This window comes from Molothrus aeneus, chromosome 7 (genome assembly GCF_037042795.1).
Source record: "Molothrus aeneus isolate 106 chromosome 7, BPBGC_Maene_1.0, whole genome shotgun sequence".
In the NCBI taxonomy this organism is placed as follows: Eukaryota; Metazoa; Chordata; class Aves; order Passeriformes; family Icteridae; genus Molothrus; species Molothrus aeneus.
The window spans coordinates 32,223,572-32,242,387 of NC_089652.1; the positions used below are offsets into that span (position 1 = coordinate 32,223,572).

The 18,816-nt window shown below is 40.7% G+C and overlaps 2 protein-coding genes across 3 annotated transcripts in view; one reads left to right on the forward strand and one right to left on the reverse strand.

Moving 5' to 3' along the window:
• Nucleotides 1–12,607, reverse strand: part of TMEM163 (transmembrane protein 163) — an 88,334-nt gene extending 75,727 nt beyond the window's left edge. The window contains exons 1-2 of the mRNA XM_066553601.1: nucleotides 12,203–12,607; nucleotides 7,143–7,262 (exon numbers count right to left, since the gene is read on the reverse strand). Coding sequence (XP_066409698.1) covers nucleotides 7,143–7,262; nucleotides 12,203–12,356 — 274 coding nt within the window. The 5' untranslated portion in view covers nucleotides 12,357–12,607. The remainder of the gene's footprint in view (nucleotides 1–7,142; nucleotides 7,263–12,202) is intronic.
• Nucleotides 12,046–18,816, forward strand: part of ACMSD (aminocarboxymuconate semialdehyde decarboxylase) — a 39,086-nt gene continuing 32,315 nt past the window's right edge. Inside the window, exons 1-3 of one of the 2 annotated variants that reach the window (XM_066553600.1) lie at nucleotides 12,046–12,099; nucleotides 14,241–14,311; nucleotides 17,279–17,334. The gene's annotated coding sequence lies outside the window, so the exon portion shown is untranslated. Of the gene's footprint in view, nucleotides 12,100–12,755; nucleotides 12,865–14,240; nucleotides 14,312–17,278; nucleotides 17,335–18,816 lie in introns of those variants that run through there. The other variant, XM_066553599.1, reaches the window with a different exon arrangement.

An 18,816-nucleotide genomic window follows, 5' to 3' on the forward strand; every position in this document is an offset into this window, starting at 1 on the left:
TCCTTCATAGGGCAGACGTACACCCACTTGTGTGATGCAGCAAATACAGCAAAAGCAACAAATGAGACTTTTGCTCGAGGATCATTTATTTTCAATTTTATACATAAAATTCAAGCAGTTTTTTTATGGATAACAGTTAACACCAATCACATGCAATAAACTTAATATTACTTTTTTTCCTCTAACTACTTCCATCTGCTTTTAGTCAAGATACACACTCACTACAAGCTAGGGATGGCTGTAGGGAACATCATTCCCACACCACCCAGTTAGCACCAAGTGGTCTGCACAAAACCCTCCCCATTCAGTGTTAAATTCTTTTCCCATAAGAAAAATTAACCCTCTCCCTACACCTGTCTGTAATGGCACAGTAGAATTTTCTCAGGGCTAGGAGTAGGACCCATGATATCCATACAATTACTTAATAATAATTACACGTGGTTATTTATACTTATTTGTATATTGCACCTTGCTACACAACTGTATTCTCCTCGTTGGAACCTCTGAACCATCAAACACAGAGTTGTCTTTGACAGAATCGAATGGCAAAACAGAAGACCAAATTTCAAGTGTCTATAACCCTCTGCTATAATTTAAATATAACATATATTACCTATGTTACATAACATAGATGTCAATTCATTTGAAAGATGTTACCATTCTTACTGGTCTAAATGCTGCACAGACTCATTCCAATCTTCACCACACAAAATAAATCCCAACAAAACCTTGGAAAGGAAAAATAAAACAACAAGGGAAGGAACTGTGATTGTGATTATTACACCAAGCAGCCTAAACAATGTACTTGCACGTTTCTCACTCTCCATGAAGTTGTGTTACAGTGTTGGTTTTCCCTCATCATCAGCACCCTGTTTTAATTCCAAAATGTTTTGGGATGATCTTTTCTCATGAGAAAAAAATAGTAACATAAGCAATTATTAAATTGCAATTTTCTAATGCAAAAATACAACAGACTAGCGTGTTTTAAAGGTTAGCATTTAAACACAAATTCAGCTGTTTTAACAAACTTCCACCACAGCAATAATTTTTTAATTGTTTGCTGTTCAAATACATTATATCATTATCTAGCCTGTTCTAGATTTCACAGACTTCTACCATCATTTTCCTGCCAGCTAAGGAAAAGATTTCATGAAGTGTGAAGCACTGCAGATTTTAGACCCACACTTCTGCTCAACAGCTATCAGTCTTGAACTTGACATCCATATGTTATTTTCTCCTCCCAAAAAAGTCACTTAGAGCTTTGTGTGCCTGGAAAAAAAAAATAGACAGGCCCTTACTGGCCTCTCATTTCATTTTCAGTGAATGAAAATTGCATTTTGTTGTTATTAAGTACAGATTGACCTATACAAAAGGCTTCTTCTGCCAGTGCTGCACAGGCAATGGATTTTTTTGTCCTTTAGCTTTTATGTGTAACATGGTTAGGATTTTTTGTCCTTTAGCTTTTATGTGTAACATGGTTAGGTCCAAACTCCATTTTCACCTGTGCAGCTGTAACGAGGATGACAGGGAAGCACAAGAGTCACCAATATCAGGACCCTTCCTTGGGAATTTGAGTTCCACATTTCATTAACGCTTCTGTGAGGCTACAGCCCTGAAGCATCTGTCTTTTTGTGACTGATGTAATTAAACACCCTGAGAAAGAGGCAAAGTGAGGGATCTGTACACTACCACAGAGGAGCTTTAGTCTCTGTTTAGTCTTTACTTGGTTTTAAGTGTTTGCATGGAATTGTGACTTGAAATGTAAGTTTCTGAATAAACGTAATGTGCTCTACTCGAGAAAATAAAAATCTAAAAAAACCCTTCTCTCTGGTCTTTAGGAGTGAGAGATGCAATGTTCCTGGAAGAGAAACGCATAATTCCTGGAAGAGAAAACACAAAGACCAAGACTTTTCACATTTTGTGTGATCCTGGAGAGCTCTGTTTAGGTTCCCAGATGAGACACTCTAACCTCAGCCTGAGTGCTGAATGCCCATCATTTGTCTGAAATTAATGACCTTTAAAGAATTAAATATCCAAACTAAAGAGCCTCACAACCATGAACCTTCCCCTACATTTTTCTTTAGTAGTGTTATTATGATTCACAGCTGTGCCCAGGGTGTACTGAGTATTGTGCAAACATCAGGGAAAGCACACATATATTTAATTTTACAAGCATGAATAGGAATGGCCCACAGAGAAAATGATATATTCATCAATAAATTAATCAGTTGTCTGAGATGAGGAGTGACAGATTGCCTCAGTACATCCACATGTGAGCATCCAGAGGACAACTGTTTCAATTGCTCAATGTTTGTCCCATGTAATTTGGTTTGCATGCACCTGAGTAGAGGAAAACCAGTGGTCATGTCCTATAGCTAACTCATGTGAGACTTTATGACTCAGTGTAGTCATTCCAGTGAAGAAAGTGGGCCTGGATACACAATTTCTACATTTGTTGGCATTTCTAACTGTTAGAATCTGAATTAGCATAAAGCATTAATCTGAAAGCAAAACCTACCCTGAAATTTGTAAGCATTTGCACCATATATTTCAAACAAAATGCCTCCTAGTATGTGGGAGCTCACTATGATAAATCATTTTTCAGCGATTCGTTCTGAAACACAAATAATTTTTTTATATAAAATCAGTGTCTGCATTTACATTTAGTATCTTATCCATGGGCTAATGGATAAGCTAATCCTGTAAAATACTGCCACTCACAGAATTCTACCTGCTGAGTTTCCACCTGAGATGTGATACAGACAAATGGAATTCACCTTCTCAGAACACCAGCACCTCTTCCTGCACCAGACTAAGCACCTACCAGGATGTGGCTTTTTGCTGCACTTGGTTATTTCTGTGCAGCTGAACCTTACCTGTGGCTGTGGTGAGCTGAAGGGGGGATCTCCAGAGCAGCCCTGGGACAGATGTGAGCAGCCACTGCACTCTGCCAACAGCCTCTCCCAGTGACCAGGGCTGGTCAGACCTGCCCTGGCCACAGCCCTTCACAAAGATCACATTTACAAACCCATAAATTCTGAACCTTCTCTCAGTCTCTGACCACAAAGAAAGCCTTCACTGCAGAGTTTGGTCTATGCATTGTTTTGATGCAGTGCTAGGACTCCTCCATTCACGGTGAAACAATTTTGGCTGATCAGATCAGGAAGATGAATGAGCACGCTGCTTTCTGTGAATCACAAGTCTACACTGGACAAAAAACAGCAGACAGAACAAGCTTGTTTTCTGCTTTGACAATATTATCAGAGATTAGCTGCCTGAGCAGAAAATGAACTGCAACAGCAGAAGCTATATTTGTATATTTTTCAAAATTATGCTTTAGCAACATAAATGTCAGGAAACTAAGAATAATGGGTTTCAAAACACCAGAGTTCTATTCCACCTGCTCTCCATTATGATTCTTAAACTAGGCTCAGTATGAGCCCACAGTACTGCAGCTACAGAAAGAAATAATGGTTGTTATTATGAAATGAGTGCAGCCTTATACTACACAGATATACACTGCAAAAAAAAAGGTTATTATTCTGTTATCATTCTTTTCTCTGTTATCATTCTTTCCTTACATTACTGTAATCCAGAAATAATTATATGAGAACTATTATTCTGGCACTTACTTGGGGTGCTAAGGAATAATTTAATGTTCATTTTAATAATTTTTATCATGCTCAGACTCTGTTTATTGCTGTATATTTATAACAAAGTAAATCCACTCTTGATGAGAATTCTACAAGCATGCATATTTCAGACAGCCCTGAAATGAAGAGCAAAATGAATTTATTGACCAGGCATTGATTAGCACTTGATCATGAAAGTATTGCACAAAACAACAGTGCCAGAATATTTTGAGAGCACCAAATTTTCAGCTACTAAAGATGATACATGGGGCTCCACTGACTTCAAGGATCTCACACATTTAAGTCTACAGAGATTTTACTGAAGCCTGGTGCAACTTCATGCTGGAGAGCAACATCTGCAACAGCTCTCAGAGCCCTGAGACCACAGTGGTTACCACAGAGTGCAGGAGCAGCATCAGAGAAAGCAGCTGGAACTTCCAAATGGTCTTTTACATGTATTTCTGCAGTAAAATTAAGTTTATTAAGTGCTTGACAGCAAGAGATCTGTTCTTTCAGCTAAGTGGAAAAGCTGATTTCATGGTCTAAGTCCTTCTTGTCAATATTAGTGAACAAAAGGTGACAACTTCATTTTCCCTCAAGCAATGATTCTGCTCCATACCCAGCCTAGCCTAGTTCAGCTTTCTCTGAAAGGGTGGCCAGGCACTGGAAAAGGCTGCACAGGGAAGGGGTCGAATCATCACCTCTGGAAGTTTTCAAAGAATGTGTGAATGTGGCACTTAGGGACACTGTCTAGTCATGAACGTGGCAGTGCTGGGTTAACAGTGGGACTCAATGATCTTAGAGGTCTTTTCCAACCTTAAAATTCTGTGATTTATGATCTCAAGCCTCATTTGCCATAAACATTACCTAATAAGGAAACTACTTTATGTATTCAGATCATCATGAGATTTTTTCAGTCTCCTTCAAAATTACCATGTGAAAGATCAGAGTTCAGCTAGGGCAGCATCATAATCCCATCAAAAGAAAACATACCAGTCAAGACAAACCATTCCAACTTACTCTAATGCTGGAAAAATCCAGTGCTGGAGGCAACTAGACCAGTCTTGAAAGGAAGGGTGGGGAGTGGACCATAAAAAAGGAAAGAAGTCTGCTTACAAACACTTGGTTGGAAAAGGAAGCTCCTGAACCTCTTCCTTACTCTCCACGTGGGCATCACTCCCCTTAGCATTTTTCCTATAGTTATCAAATAACATCAGTTCCCTGGCCTAATATCTTGACTATATCATGTGGGACACGCTTGCAAGAAAGTATTTTGAAGCCTACAAGGGGACAAAACAGGAATTTAAATGAGGAATTTCTAGGGGATTCAGGAAGAGCACTGAGAATAGTCAGTGTAGCCCGACAACTGCCAGAACAGGTCCCTGTTTTTCACTGAAATGGAACATCAGGGCTGTATTTCCAACACTTCACCATTACAGACAGGAGGTAAAATGGAAAGAGGATGCTTTAAATAGCAGTTGTTTGCAGATAATTGTCAGTGTCAGATACCCCAAAGTGACAACTAGACATTTCTATCAAACAGGCAGCAAACTCTGGTGACCTGGCATCTCTCCCAACTCATGGATTGGCTGGAGGAACCTGCTAAAAGGACAGCACTGAGGAAGAGAGCAGCCAGTGCAAGGCAGTAAAATGAACAGAACTTCATGAAATTGCATGGGGACAGCAAAGTGATCCCAGAAGTCACTGTATTTTCCTCAAAGATTGAAAATTTTTAATAGTAAAGACATGAAAAGCCCTGGCAAGGCTTTTGTGGCATGTAAGTTAACTGCCAACTACCTAATAAGAGATTCCATACAGAGATTTAACATGTATCCGTGTGCTGATTCCTCTCTTATTCTTCATAAATTTAGTCTCAGCAAACCATGGGGACAGATACATTCCAAAAACATATAATTAGTTACTGATTTCAGTAGTTCAGTGCCTATCCCCTCCAGCTGAATATGCAGCCACAGGATATCCAGACAGGGACTACATTCTTTGCTGTTTGTTTCTTTAAACACTACCAGACTGCCAAAAAACAAGGGAAAAAAAAAAGAATTCAGCCTAAACAATCTTAAAAAATGTTTTTAAGGATCCTTTTAAAAGACACAGTTTTAGTTACCTATATTACACTTAATTCTTGCAACCCTGACAAATGAAAATGAAAAATAAAATTAAGCCATATCACAATATTCTGTAAAACTACAGTGTTAATAGGTAACAAGTTTATTCTGTAACTTAGTATTTACCTTTATGTTGCTTCAGTAGCAAAGACAGACCACTGTATTTCCATGAAGCAGAACAAAATGGAAACTTGTTTCACTCTCTTGTTAACATTCAAATTCTTCACAGTGTCAGATTCTGCTTTTAAGTGTCCCTCCTCTTTTTTTCTTATTTCTGAACCAAGTTATTGTACCTGTGTTTCCATATAAATTGCTCTGAGTAATATATGTTGAGTTTCCAGAGACCATTTGGTCAGATTTTAATCACCTCTCCTGGGAGCTGACACCAACTTCCAGCAGCAGGTCATACAATGCAGATTAGAATAACAAAAGACATGCTGCTGTGATTCCAAAATAAAAAAATAGGGGAAAAACAATACAAGTCTGTCTTTATCAAGCTTAAGAATGATGTTTTGGGACTTCTTTGATGCCTCCTAGACAGAGCCTTCCTTTTGTTTGTATTAAAGCACAAATTCAATCGCTTCTGATGTTTCCCTCTCTAAAACAGAGAATGTGCCGCTGAAAAGATTTTGTTCCACATTCCATGTTTCTTTTTCTCTTTCATGCGTTACTTAATAGCCCAAGATACAAAGCTTGTATTTTGCAAATTTGCATTGAACTAAAATTTGTATTTACACAATGATGCATTTTTTCCTGTTTTGAAATAAAAGAAATAGATTTTAATTTTTCCCATATAAAAGTGATTTGGGTTTAGTTTGAATTTTTTTTTCCCCATTCAAATTCTTTGTTTAAAGGTAAACTAGAAAAATGTCATGGAAATTATAGAAAAACACTGTTCTAAAAAGAAAATGGAATTTCTCTTTCAGATTAGCATTGTCTTAGGTTATCTGTCAGTGTAATACAGATAAATGATATATTTCTCCCTTACAATTCACTACTCTTTATTATAGCATTCCCACTAAAAATCCCAAACAGATTAAGATTTGTCATATTGGACCTCTTTGGTAAAAAGCAACCCACTGCATAATGATTTTTACACTATTCTCCAAAATGAACAGTTCCACATGTACAAATGCTAGCAGGAATCAACATCTCCTTTTTCTTTCTCTGACCTTCAACAATCCTATACTCTGCAGAAAAAAAACCCAACAGTTTTACTAATTTATAAGCACGATGCAGACAAAGGCAGTCTAGAGAAAAACCTCTTTAGCAGTTGCAAAGGAAAAAAAAAAAACATGAGAAAGCTTCCACAAAGAAAGAAATTCTGAGAGACCAAAGAAAAACAAAAAAGAAGAGGTGTGAAATTTAAAATATTCCCAATACTCACTGAAAGCAGCCACTGCAAGAGCCAGTGTGACAATAATGGAGACCCAGGAAACCCACAATGCCTTCTTTCTGTAGCTTTGAGCTTCATGAGGTTTTAGCCTTGTACTGCTTTCTAGTAAACCTGATAAGCAATAAGCAAAGAAGGTATGAACAATGCATCGCTCCTTTCAAATACACAGCTGTGTTAGTTCAGCCCTAGAAGACACATTTACATTCTAGATTACACACAGAAGCAATACAGAATCAAATCCTGCTCACATTATTAAGGTTAAGTGAATGAGGCCACCAGAAACATGTGAGTAAGCAAGAAGAGCACACACAAGCTGTTTTGATTCCACACATCAATCCCTTAAAAAGAGCACTGCATTCCAGTCATGGAAATTCACAAATCAATATGATTTCCAGCCATACCTCTCCACAAGAAATGGCTCAGTCCTATACTCCCTCAGATCAAAACTTGTTTCAGAACTTGAGGATCCTGGGGCTAATTAACATAGGAGAAAAACTCCTGCTCAGCAGTCCCAGTGGAATCACCTCCCAAAGCACAGGGATACACTGCACATATTGATCATCAAAGCACAAGTGGGCATGCCCCAGAATCAAAGCTGGCACAGCTGGAAAAGCCCCTTGAAGCCCCTCGTCCTTCATTTGGGGTAAGAACACATTCCCATCTAGAACTAATTGAAGAACCAACTCTGTCCTTGCTGCAAACGGTGCAGAAGGCTGTTGAGCACAAAGGAATGCTATTGCTTTTTCTCTTTTTTGATGCTTTCAGTCTGTGGAAGTCTTTTGTCCACAGATCTTACATCACAGAGAATGCAGGTTAAACATAAATTAACATTCTTTGGTTTTTATTCTCTCAGTATGAGTCTAAAGCCACTTCTAAAATGCATTCAGAATTTTACATATTTCCATTCTGTATATCCCATTCTGATTAGTTTATGCTTAATATATTCATCTAATTTGAAACATACATTCTCTGTCACCATTATGCTTCAGCTCAAATCTGCTTAACTGGAGAGAAAACCTGATGGCTTTAAATTTCTTAATGAGTTACTCCAGAAGATGTGGGTGGCTCCTCTCAGATGATGAGCACTTTTCAGAGGGATTTGCCTGCTCTGAATGCATTGAACTGAGACACTGGTTTAACAGCACAACTTTCAGTAGCTGCTCTAAGGTCTCAGACAAAGGCTGGAGAAGAAAGGCTGTGTCAGACCCAGCACCAGATTAAAACAGAAGAGTTGAAGCTGTTACTGTTCTCACCTTCCCCAGTTTTCTCTCTGGTGGCTGTTGCCACTTTCAAGGCAGGGACATCTGATCTGGTTCTCAGGGTACTCCTGAATCCACACCATGTTTAACCAAGTTTATTAACCTTCACAGATATTAATTTCAACTGACTGTAATATACTGGCTGAAAACTGCAATGGTTTTGGAATCAATTCAGAACTGAATGAGACATCTCTGCCTTGGGGGCAGCATTATGTCAGCAGAGGGGCAGGCATCCAGGGGTGGTCAAATTTGAGCCATCAGATTTTATTCTGCCACTTGGAGTCTGTTAAAATTACTGATTGTAATCCCAGCATAATTGGTGGGATACACACTGTCTTGGAAAAATTCTTTATGCCTTTTACACCCCAGTTACAATAAAGCACAGAGAGTTTCTTTATGGGAGGTCAGAAAGCCACCCTGAAAATTTCATGCTTGTATTGTATTTTTAGAAAATTTAAAATATTATCACACTTTGTGCTACACACCCCCCCCTTTATGAATAGAAAAGAATCTACAAACTTGCATGGACCAGGCCCTATACTGGAATTATGTCTATTTCTTAATACATGCATTCTTTGTCTAATACACAAAAACTGATAGATGACAACTCCAAAAGCTTTGAGTCCTTTACTGATAGTGTTGCACAGCTATTTCTCACATGCCTGCTTTCATTTGGGTGAATCTTTTTTTCCCCACAAATGTTTGGCCTATCTTCTGCTACTATATATAACGATGTACAGTTTAATTGCTGTCTGCTATGAGGTAATTCAGCAACACATCTTGAAACATAGGAGGGATTTCTACTAATCTAACCATAGAGAAAATACATCTTTCACATTGTGTGTATTCACCCCTCCTGTCCCCTCCTCAAACCAAGGATTTCAAATTATGGTCCAAATCTTTTTGGAACGTAAAGCAAAGGTTTTCTCAGCCAATTTTGGCTCTCAATATTTCAAACCTCAAATAAACACAGATCAGAATGACAGATATCCTCACCTATTTCTTTCTTTTAAGACATTTTTTTAATTCATGGCTACAGCTCATATTACCTGGGAAGTCCAACATACATAGTTGATACTAACAAATCAAACAATACCCTAATTAAACTGAGGGATGAATAACAAGCCCCAGAGCTAGTGCAGCACTCCTGATTACTATTCACATGTCAAGCACGTGTCCAGTATGACAGAGACTGCAGTCTTTATAAAACTCCACCACTTCTGCCGTGTGTGTGTGTGTGTGTTTCTCTGTCTCTCAAAATGGCTGGCATATTCTGGCTGTCAGCGATGTGATCCCTTCCTTCCTGAAATAATTCAAATATATTTTCTGTCTTTAAAATTTTCACCCCCAAGAAAGATCATATAATTCTTAGGAATGTCCTGAGGCCAGCACAAAAAGATACAAACTCATTCACATGACTACCAAGCCCATAGAATAAAAATTATTTAGAGGCAACAACAGCTCATTAATTTACACACAAGAACAAAAATCACAAGGTAAACTTCCATATTTCTTCATTGACCATAAGAAAGCAAGCATCCACAGGAGGATGGAAGTTAATCTTTCAGTATGACCTGCACTGCTACAAAAATAAAAAGCTACTATCTACAAATGAAATTCCTCCACCCTGAAATTAACATACTGAGTAATTTTATTGCCAATAATTTATTTAACACATGGATATCCTTGAGATATAGAAAAGATGAGGAACTGATTAAATTCACTGGATTTTTAATTTATCTTTCAGCATCTTCACATATTAACAGATTTTCTTCCCATAAAAAAATCAGAAGGAGAAAAAAACCTGCCCAACAGTTGCAGAACACAAGCTTGGCATATTTGTGAAGTGATTCTAGGATATTCTTTACCATATGCTGACTTACCAGAAGTACTTTTCTATTTGGCTAAGGGATCATTTTAAAATGTCACGTTAGAAATTGTGGAAGAGATAAGGCTAATAAAAAACCTGTTCACCTAAAGATGTTAATTTAAGGGTCCCATCCACAAAATTATCACCGATTTTTGGATCTGGCTCTTAAAGAGCAAATATCTAGTTCCAAAATTTAGGGTTAGTATTTATTTTTAGCAAACATGGAAGCATCATGTCTATAACTGGATCTGGTATGATTCATTGGAAAAGACTGTAGGAAAAAGTACAATCTAAAAGGACAGACTGCTACCATTTTCAACAGGGACAACCTGCAAAAAGCATACCAGATTTCCCTCTGCAATGAAATTATCCTGGTACACATGGAACCAGTAACTACAGGAAAGGCTAAAAGAAAGATACTGCAAGGGCCATAGAAAGAGCATGGAGGCAAGGAATAAAACTAAATCAGCAGCTTTAGCTTCATGTCCCTTATAGAAAGAGATAGGTTAGGTACAACAGACACTATCATTATGGAATTACCCTTAATGCCAAAAGGGACAGCTTTCACCTTTGGCTCTGTCATACTGGGCACTAATTAAAATTTTCTGTAACCAAACTTATGTGTTGGAACCATAATCAGAATTCCTCACTCGTGTAAAAGAGAGCTCAGATTGCCCTCAGGCAGGCACAAAGCCTGTCCTCAGCCACTGGCAGTGACAGTGAGGGTACCCCTTGAGTAAGGGCTGTCCCCAGCCCCAGCATGACTGGAAGCTGTCAGGAAGGTGGTGAATGCTCTTCCCCCTCACTCCTCTACTTCGTGTCTACGATCTGTGAGCAGGCACGGGCTTCAGGAAGCTGGGCATGGAACAGGACATAGAGGGGTTATGTGTAAAGGGGCTGTGGATGAACACTGAGAACACAAAAGGGACTCCTGGATGCTGAAAGCAAAATGGAAAAGGAAGAAAAGGCAACAGAGAGACAGGCTAAGGGAAGCCAATAGATGAATTTAAAAGATGGAGACAAATTGTGAGGAAGAGGAGCCTGGAGGCGTTGTGGAGGACAGGGCAGTGGGGAGGGTTAAAATGGCAGCTGCCTTTGTGGGCGGCAGGTGAGTGAGCCCTGAACAGATGTCCGAAATGGATGTGCTTCGCACTAAAGCGTTACGCGGTTTGCAAGCCGGCAGCTTCCAAACACCTGGTCAGGTATTTCCGCAAATAACAAAAAACGAGTTGTGTGGAAGTGCACAGCTCGGTGGGGGAAGGGAGACAAGTGCCCCGACTTCAACCCGCAGCCTGGCTGGGGCGGCCCCCCCAGAAACGCCGCGTTGTGCCCCTGCTCGGGCGGGGGGCGGCTGCGGCCACCCCAAGGGCTTGGGCACCTCAGCGGCCTCCGAGGAGAGCCCCGAGAGCCCCGGGAGCGCCGCCGCCACCGCGCCCCTGGGCCGGGCGCTGCCTGCGGAGCCGTGTGCCGCCCGCAGCCGCTCCGCCGCCAGGCAGGCAAGTTCCCGGGCGAGCTGCGAACAGCCACGAATAGAGTTTATAAAAATACTTCAAAGCTGTCGCGGAGCGCTCGCACGGGAGCTAAAACGGGGCAGAGCTTCGAGGGTGGCGCGGGGGGGAGGTTAAGCGGCTGCCAGCGGCGGGATGAGGGGTGGGCGAGCTGGGCTGGAGGGGGGAGTTCGGGGGGCAAGAACCGGTGTGCGGCTGAAGGGCTGAAGGGGAGGGGACGGGCAGGGCGGCTGCGGCGGCATGGGCAGGGTACGGGTCCAGGAGAGCGAGCCAGAGGATGCTGCGGAGAGGGTGTCGGAGGAGCCGTCGGGGTGGGTATCAGGCGCCTCAGGACTCAGGGGAGGTGGTGGGGCTCGCCACAGCGCAGGGCAGCGTGCAGGAAGGCGGGGGACGGACGGACGGACGAGCGCTCACCTCTGTCCTCCAGCCCCTCGCTGAACTGCCCGCTCTCCCCGATCCGCAGCTGCTCCTGCTGCTGCTCCCGGGGGGCACCGGGCGGGTTGGCCCCGGGGGGCTGCACGATGGCGGGGTCCGGAGTGGTGTCCAGGGGGGCAGCGGGCGGCTCCATGTCTTGCGGGGCGGCGGGAAGCGGCCGGCGGCTGTGGCGGGGAAGCGAGGAGCGAGCGGAGCATCCAGCCCGGGTGCGAGCCCGGGGAGAGGAGGAGACTCCGGCTCAGAGCATCAGGGAGACGAGGACGGGCAGCGAACAAACTCCGGGTGCTCCGCGCCAGCCGCTGCCCGCGGCCGCCTCATCACTGCCCGCGGCGAGAGGCGCAGGTGGAGCGCGGTGCCGCCTCCCGGCGCTGCCCGTCCCCTCCCCGCCCCGCCGAGCTCAGCGAGCGGGAGCCTCCTCAGCCTCCCCTCGCCATGGCGGGCTCTGCCTCCTCCTCCTCCTCCTCCTCTCCTCCTCTCCTCCTCTCCTCCTCTCCTCCTCTCCTCCTCCTCTCCTCCTCTCCTCCTCCCGCAGCCGAGCCTCGGGGGGAAGCGCTGTCCAGGGGCTGTCGGAGCCGGAGAGCTCCCGCCGCTCCCGAGGGCTGAGGGTGCCGGCCCTGTCCGCCTCGCCTCCCCTCACACAGGTAAAGACGCAGCTCCCCTTGGCTGGGGATGTGCTCGTTCCCCCCCTGCCTTTGGCCTTTTTCGGGATCGGAGCAGAATCGCCTCACACAGGCGGCTCTCAGAGCCCGCAGCGCTGTCGGTCTGTCACACTCGGAGTTGCCCTAAAACTGCCCTCGAACGTGCAGCGATCTCATGTTGAAGCATGGGGTTACACTCACTGGCCTCCTCAGATTGCTCACCTGCCTTTACTAGGGCTGCAGAACAACATAGGGGGAAAAAACTAAAATCTCAGGAGCACAGAAATGCTTTTTAAAAGATGTAAAATTTTACAGATAAATCTGTGCCAGGGCTGCTTGCTCTTCTGTGCTGGTTTCTAATGGCTAGATGGAGAGGTACAAACAAACAAAGCATTCTTTGTGAGGGCACAGTCTCCCAACTGCATGCTTACTAGCATGTAGATATATTTTGAAGCTGCAGCATGTTTTTGACTTGAAAAATTTGTCTAGGAAAATATCAAAGGACATTTAAACATTACAGCCCTGGTCCTTTTGTGATACATAAGTATACAATCCCGATTAAAGTTGTATGAAGATCAGGTTGCCTTTCTCCTTTGACAAATTAGTGAATTTGGGGAGTATAGAAAGGCCAGCAGGAAATTAATATTTATGCCAACATAGAGACATGATTTTATAAACTGTCAGAATCTTGCTGATGTCAGCCTTACAAAAAAGTTTCATAGCAGTTTAGTAACACCTCTCTAAAAATGGTCTGTGCAACATTGTTAATGTCTTAATTTTAAGAAATGGCTCAATTTTAAGAAATGCCTCTTAAAACTGTATACTAATCTTCAAAATCTTTTCATTGGAATTTTTAAATCATTAATTATTTGAAAAACTATAAGTAAAATATAAGTAAATGTAAGTAACATAAAATGCTCATTTAGGAACTGATTGGCATTTTGGCTGTCTTATGGAATGGAGATGGCTGTTGTAATGTGAGGGATTGGTGTTTTTAATCTTATTATTTATTTCTGCATAGTATACCATACCTACTGTATGAAATATTTTTGAAGTCTTCATGACTCTCACCCAAATTTCACCTTCACCCCTAGCTATCCTACCCTGCTTTGTGATCCCAGAGCTCTTGCTCTTCTAGCTGGATCAGCATTAATATGAATATAAGCAATGCCAAAATTACTTGCTTTTTCCTCATGAAATGGATTGTAAATTACAACATGCCTCTTTGATGCTAATGTCAAAAGAGTTTTTTTCTCATGTGCATAAGTTAACATATGAGTTCTTTTGAGGGAACTGTTATTTTTGAGGTTTGGACTGAGTTGGGAGGAGTTGAAAACTAGTAATTGCATTAAAAAATGGATTTTTTTTTTTTCTTTAAGGGCTCTGTATTAAGCTCTGGTTACCTAGAACCTGCAAGATGCTACAGCAGATGGATGTGTGCATGTGAGAGGTAAATGAAAAGTAGAAAAGCCTTGCCTTTTGTTGCTTACTATAAAAATAGATTGTGATGTGTTTCTTTCACTTAAAGTGTGTCTGTAAAGTGAGAATCCTTAAATGAGTGGAACCAGTTTTGTAACCTGGTCAGAGGGAAGGAATGGGGACCAACCACTCTTTGAGACCTCACAGGGTCACAGAAACCTCTGGTGGCGCCATCCCGTGCAGAGCACAGCCAGGACAAACCATGAAGGGTCCCTTGAAATTGCTGCAACAGATACAATGCTCCCTAATGCAGTTATTGCAAGATCCCTCCTCTTTTATGGAGATAAATCCATATCTGATCCATTCCAGTAAGAACTTCCTTATTCCTTGATAAATGAGAAACTGAGCAGTGACTCTCCTTGAACACCACCTCCTTTCTCTTAGTCTCTCAGAGCTATTTTGGTATTCTTAGAACTTCCAGAAATCAAACCAAGAGGAAAGTGCCTGGAGATTCCTAATTCCATTTCTTTAAAAGGAGGTCACAGGGGTAGGTTTTCAAATGATTTAGAGAAAAATAGGAACTAGGAACACCAAAGCACAAGTTTTAAACTTTAATGGGTTTCTTTCTCTTTTTTTCAGTTGCCCTCAATTGCTGTTCTTACATAAAACTGTGTCTGGCAGGGACTGGAGCTATCTCTAATTGTATAATTGCTATAGTGTTCAGGCTATACCAAAGAATATGATGCCTGCAAAGAGTATTGTAGTTTATTTTAAATGACTCTCTTCAGTGCTTTCAAACACAGCATGAGAAGGGTCATACACTGCATTTAGCAAATACAAATTCAAAACATTAGGCAGATCCACAATGAAGGGCCTTTCAGAACACTCCATTGTCTATACAAACTGGCTACTAAGAAGCAGAAAGAGTGTCATATCATAGCTGCTGGAAGCTGCTTTCCAGAATTGCCTCTTATTTCTCATTACATTCACACAAAGTGTATTCAATTGGATAAAGATGTAGGGCTAGATTTTTAAAGTCATGGATCCTGTTTTCCAGCTCTTGGATTTCTTGTGTATGAAACCCATAGGCAAAGTTAATGAAGATAAAAAGCCTCACTCTAATAGCCATATTAATACATTATTTTATTTCTTAGTCCCTCAAACCTCCCATGGGTGGATAGGAATAATAGAAACCCAAAATCAATTAAAAAAAAAAAAAAACAAAAAAAACAATGTCTCTGTATTCAGTCTAACTAGACTGACACCATCCTATCTCCTGTAGCTGCTGCAAGATTAATACACATTTACAGAACTTTGTTCCCAGCTGGAGCTGCCTATAATTTTCATAATATTTTGACTTCCAGAGAAAAGAGATTTCAGATTAGATGAAAGTCTCATGCACCACAGCAAACAGCAACACAAAGAACTTCTTCCTTATCTGTATTGTCTGTGGTCTGCTTTTGTTGTGGTTCTTTTATCTCCTTCCCTTCCTTCCCTTCCTTCCCTTCCTTCCCTTCCTTTCCTTCCTTTCCTTCCTTCCTTTTCTTCTTTTCCTTCCTTCCTTCCTTCCTTCCTCCCTCCCTGCCTATGAATAATGTCAATTGGATTTGAATTTCTGGTTTTCCTTTTCATTTTAGCACTACTGACTGGAATGTTTTCACTTGAATTAGCAGAGCACAGTGGTGCACTCAAAGGCTCCTGAGAAGGAATTTTGCTTGGTTTCATTGATGTTAGCTTGTCCATGTTCCATATTGACCAACATCTTAAGTGCAGCACTTAAATTAAGAGCACTCTCGCAGGTTTGGAAAGAGCTGGTCAGCTGACCTGGTGATTATTTGTTATTGTGCTTAAAGGCATAAGAGCAAGATAATCCCATACACCATTTTGTTCACTGGGTTGCATTTCAAACATACACTAAACACAAAACTGCCCTTTTTTGGCAGCAAAATTCTGTGTTTGTCAGTGGTATTGTATTGCAGGAAGTGCAAGTGTCAGCCAGGGTGGTTTATTAGTTTGGTCTATCAGACATTTCATGGCTGAGAGTCAAAAGAAAATTCTCACTTCTTACTGGATCAATATGCCTTTCATGGCCCTACAGCAGGAGCAGTGCTGCAGAGACACATCTCAAACAAAACTAAGAACCAATCCAGCTCTAAAGGTGGCCATCATTCCCATAAAGGTCATCACTATAGCTCATCTTCAGTGTCACTCCTCTAGGACCAGAGTCTGAAACTGAGTTATCCTGGTATTCCAAAAGACAGCACCTTCCATAAGTGTTTATGGTGCTTAAGTGCTCAGTAATTTTGCACTACAGCTCCCTATTCATGTCTGTCTGTGGATGAGGTGATAAGATACTCGAGGTCATTCAGACATGTCCTTCTCTAATGACTACATTAAATATGTCTGTTTACTGAGGAAAACCCCTAGATTCTGTATTTCACTTTTTTAACAAACCTTATCACTTCTTTTAATAGTCCCTCAGCCATCCTGTGTGACATTGGCTGCCATAGTCTTCTTTTCTCCTACAGTTTTCTTCTACAAACAAGTTAGGCTACACACTGTAGGATGTTTTTTAGCTCTTTGGTTTTTTGCTAGTTTATTGGGTGGCATGCAGGCAGAGGCAGACACAGATCTTGCTCTTGTTCTGTAGCTCACCTGTAGCCCCACAGCATTTTCAGTGGTCAATAGGATCTTTTAACCTGGTCTGGACACCTCTCAGTATTAGTATTATACACCTTGTTCTTTTCATTTACACTAAAAATAATGTTGATGTTGGTACACAACAGTACATTAATTTTTAAACTACTGAGCTTGCTTAAATTATTATCCAATGTATGTCAGTGGTTTAGTGTTTTTCTCTTGCACTGGGTTAAATAGAGTTTAAATTGAAATTGTCTCTCTTCTTGGCATTTTTAGACTGAATATTAACTTTGGGTCAAAAGTAATCAGAATGTTATTTTGGCAAAAGAATATGATAATTCAGTACCTTTTCCTTCAGGCTGTGAAGAGTACCCATAATATGATTCCCAGAGAATACAGCATGCAGTGACCTTGGTAAGTAATTGATGAGACCTCACATAAGCGCCTACCCTTTCCCTATACAATGCTGTTGCAGGATCATATTTGCAAAAAATGCCACAGCCAGCATGAGCCACAAGCACTGATAGATTCCATTGTGGCAACAAAGGAGGAATAAAAGCACAGGCTGCAAAATATGTCATCTGGAAATGAGCAGAAAATCTTGGAAAAGATTCTTTACAGTGAGAATTTTCAAACTATTTTAAGAGCCGTTCTTAATTCAAGATAAAACTGCTGTGTAAATATGGGAAACCATAAAAACTAATCTCATTATTTTGTTCAGAGAAATATTTTGCAGTTAAGCAAGACTAAATGTGTCTATTCCAAACAATGTTGTTTCTTTATACCACTGCAGACCTCTCGTTTCCAGGTTTTGTGTAACTGAATAAAACTGGCTTATTTGACTGTGGTTTTATTTCATTGTTAATATTCACAAGTATTGAAGAGAAATGGAAGGGAAAATTAATTTTCAAGAGGTAACAACCTGATACTTAAGTCATAATCTTCCTCTTTTATACTTTTTTCCTGCTTTCCACACCATGTAGAGAGATCTTATTCCCAATGAGACTCTATCCATAGCCTATTGGATGATGTGACTTTAAGCAGCTGATATTTGATTTTTGCATCAAAGAAAAGAAACAAAAAAGCTAGGAAATCCCTTGGAAGCAAAATAATATAATTTTGTAATAAAATTATTCAATTGTTTATAATTACTTGATGATAATTCCCATCCTAAAGCATTTTAACAACCAGACACTTCCAATGTATTTGCATAACTTCAAGTATTCTCACATTCATTCTGAAAATTTATACACAATTTTCCATTAAGTTCATATGATTAAACATGAAATAAGTGAACTACAGAAATCACAAAACGTTCTTTTTATCATAAATAGATTGAGTCACTTTTCCTCTTTCTAAGTCAATTCTTCCTGATGCACCAGTCCATTGAGCCCTTTTTCCAACATGCCAGACACAGGTTTTGTTAAAAAAGGCTGCATGAAAAGGTAGATACACATTTACTTCATATTCAGATTCCCCCCCATGCAAGTATGAAATATTTATAGTTTATAAATTTTATCCTGTGCACTTAAAAAATGAAAAAAATTAAGAGTGGTAATCCCTACTTTGAAGGTAAGGACCTAATGCCTGTGTCAGAAAAGACAGAAAAAGAAAAAGAAAAAATAGGTTTTATGGGGAATAGTTCCCAACTCACATCTTTTCTCATATTTTAAGCTCTAATTTGTGATTTAGTTTGGTATAGTATTCCTTGTGTCATCAGCAACACAATTTCTTTTTATTGCTGTATTTTCATCTTTATCAAAAGACCCTGAGTGAGTGTTTGAGGGAATTACCCTTCTACTCCTCTACAGCAATAATACCTAGATTGCTTCTTCTTTGCTCTTGAGTAAGTATCCACAGGTCACTTTTGCTGTAAGTTGTTTGATAAACTCTATG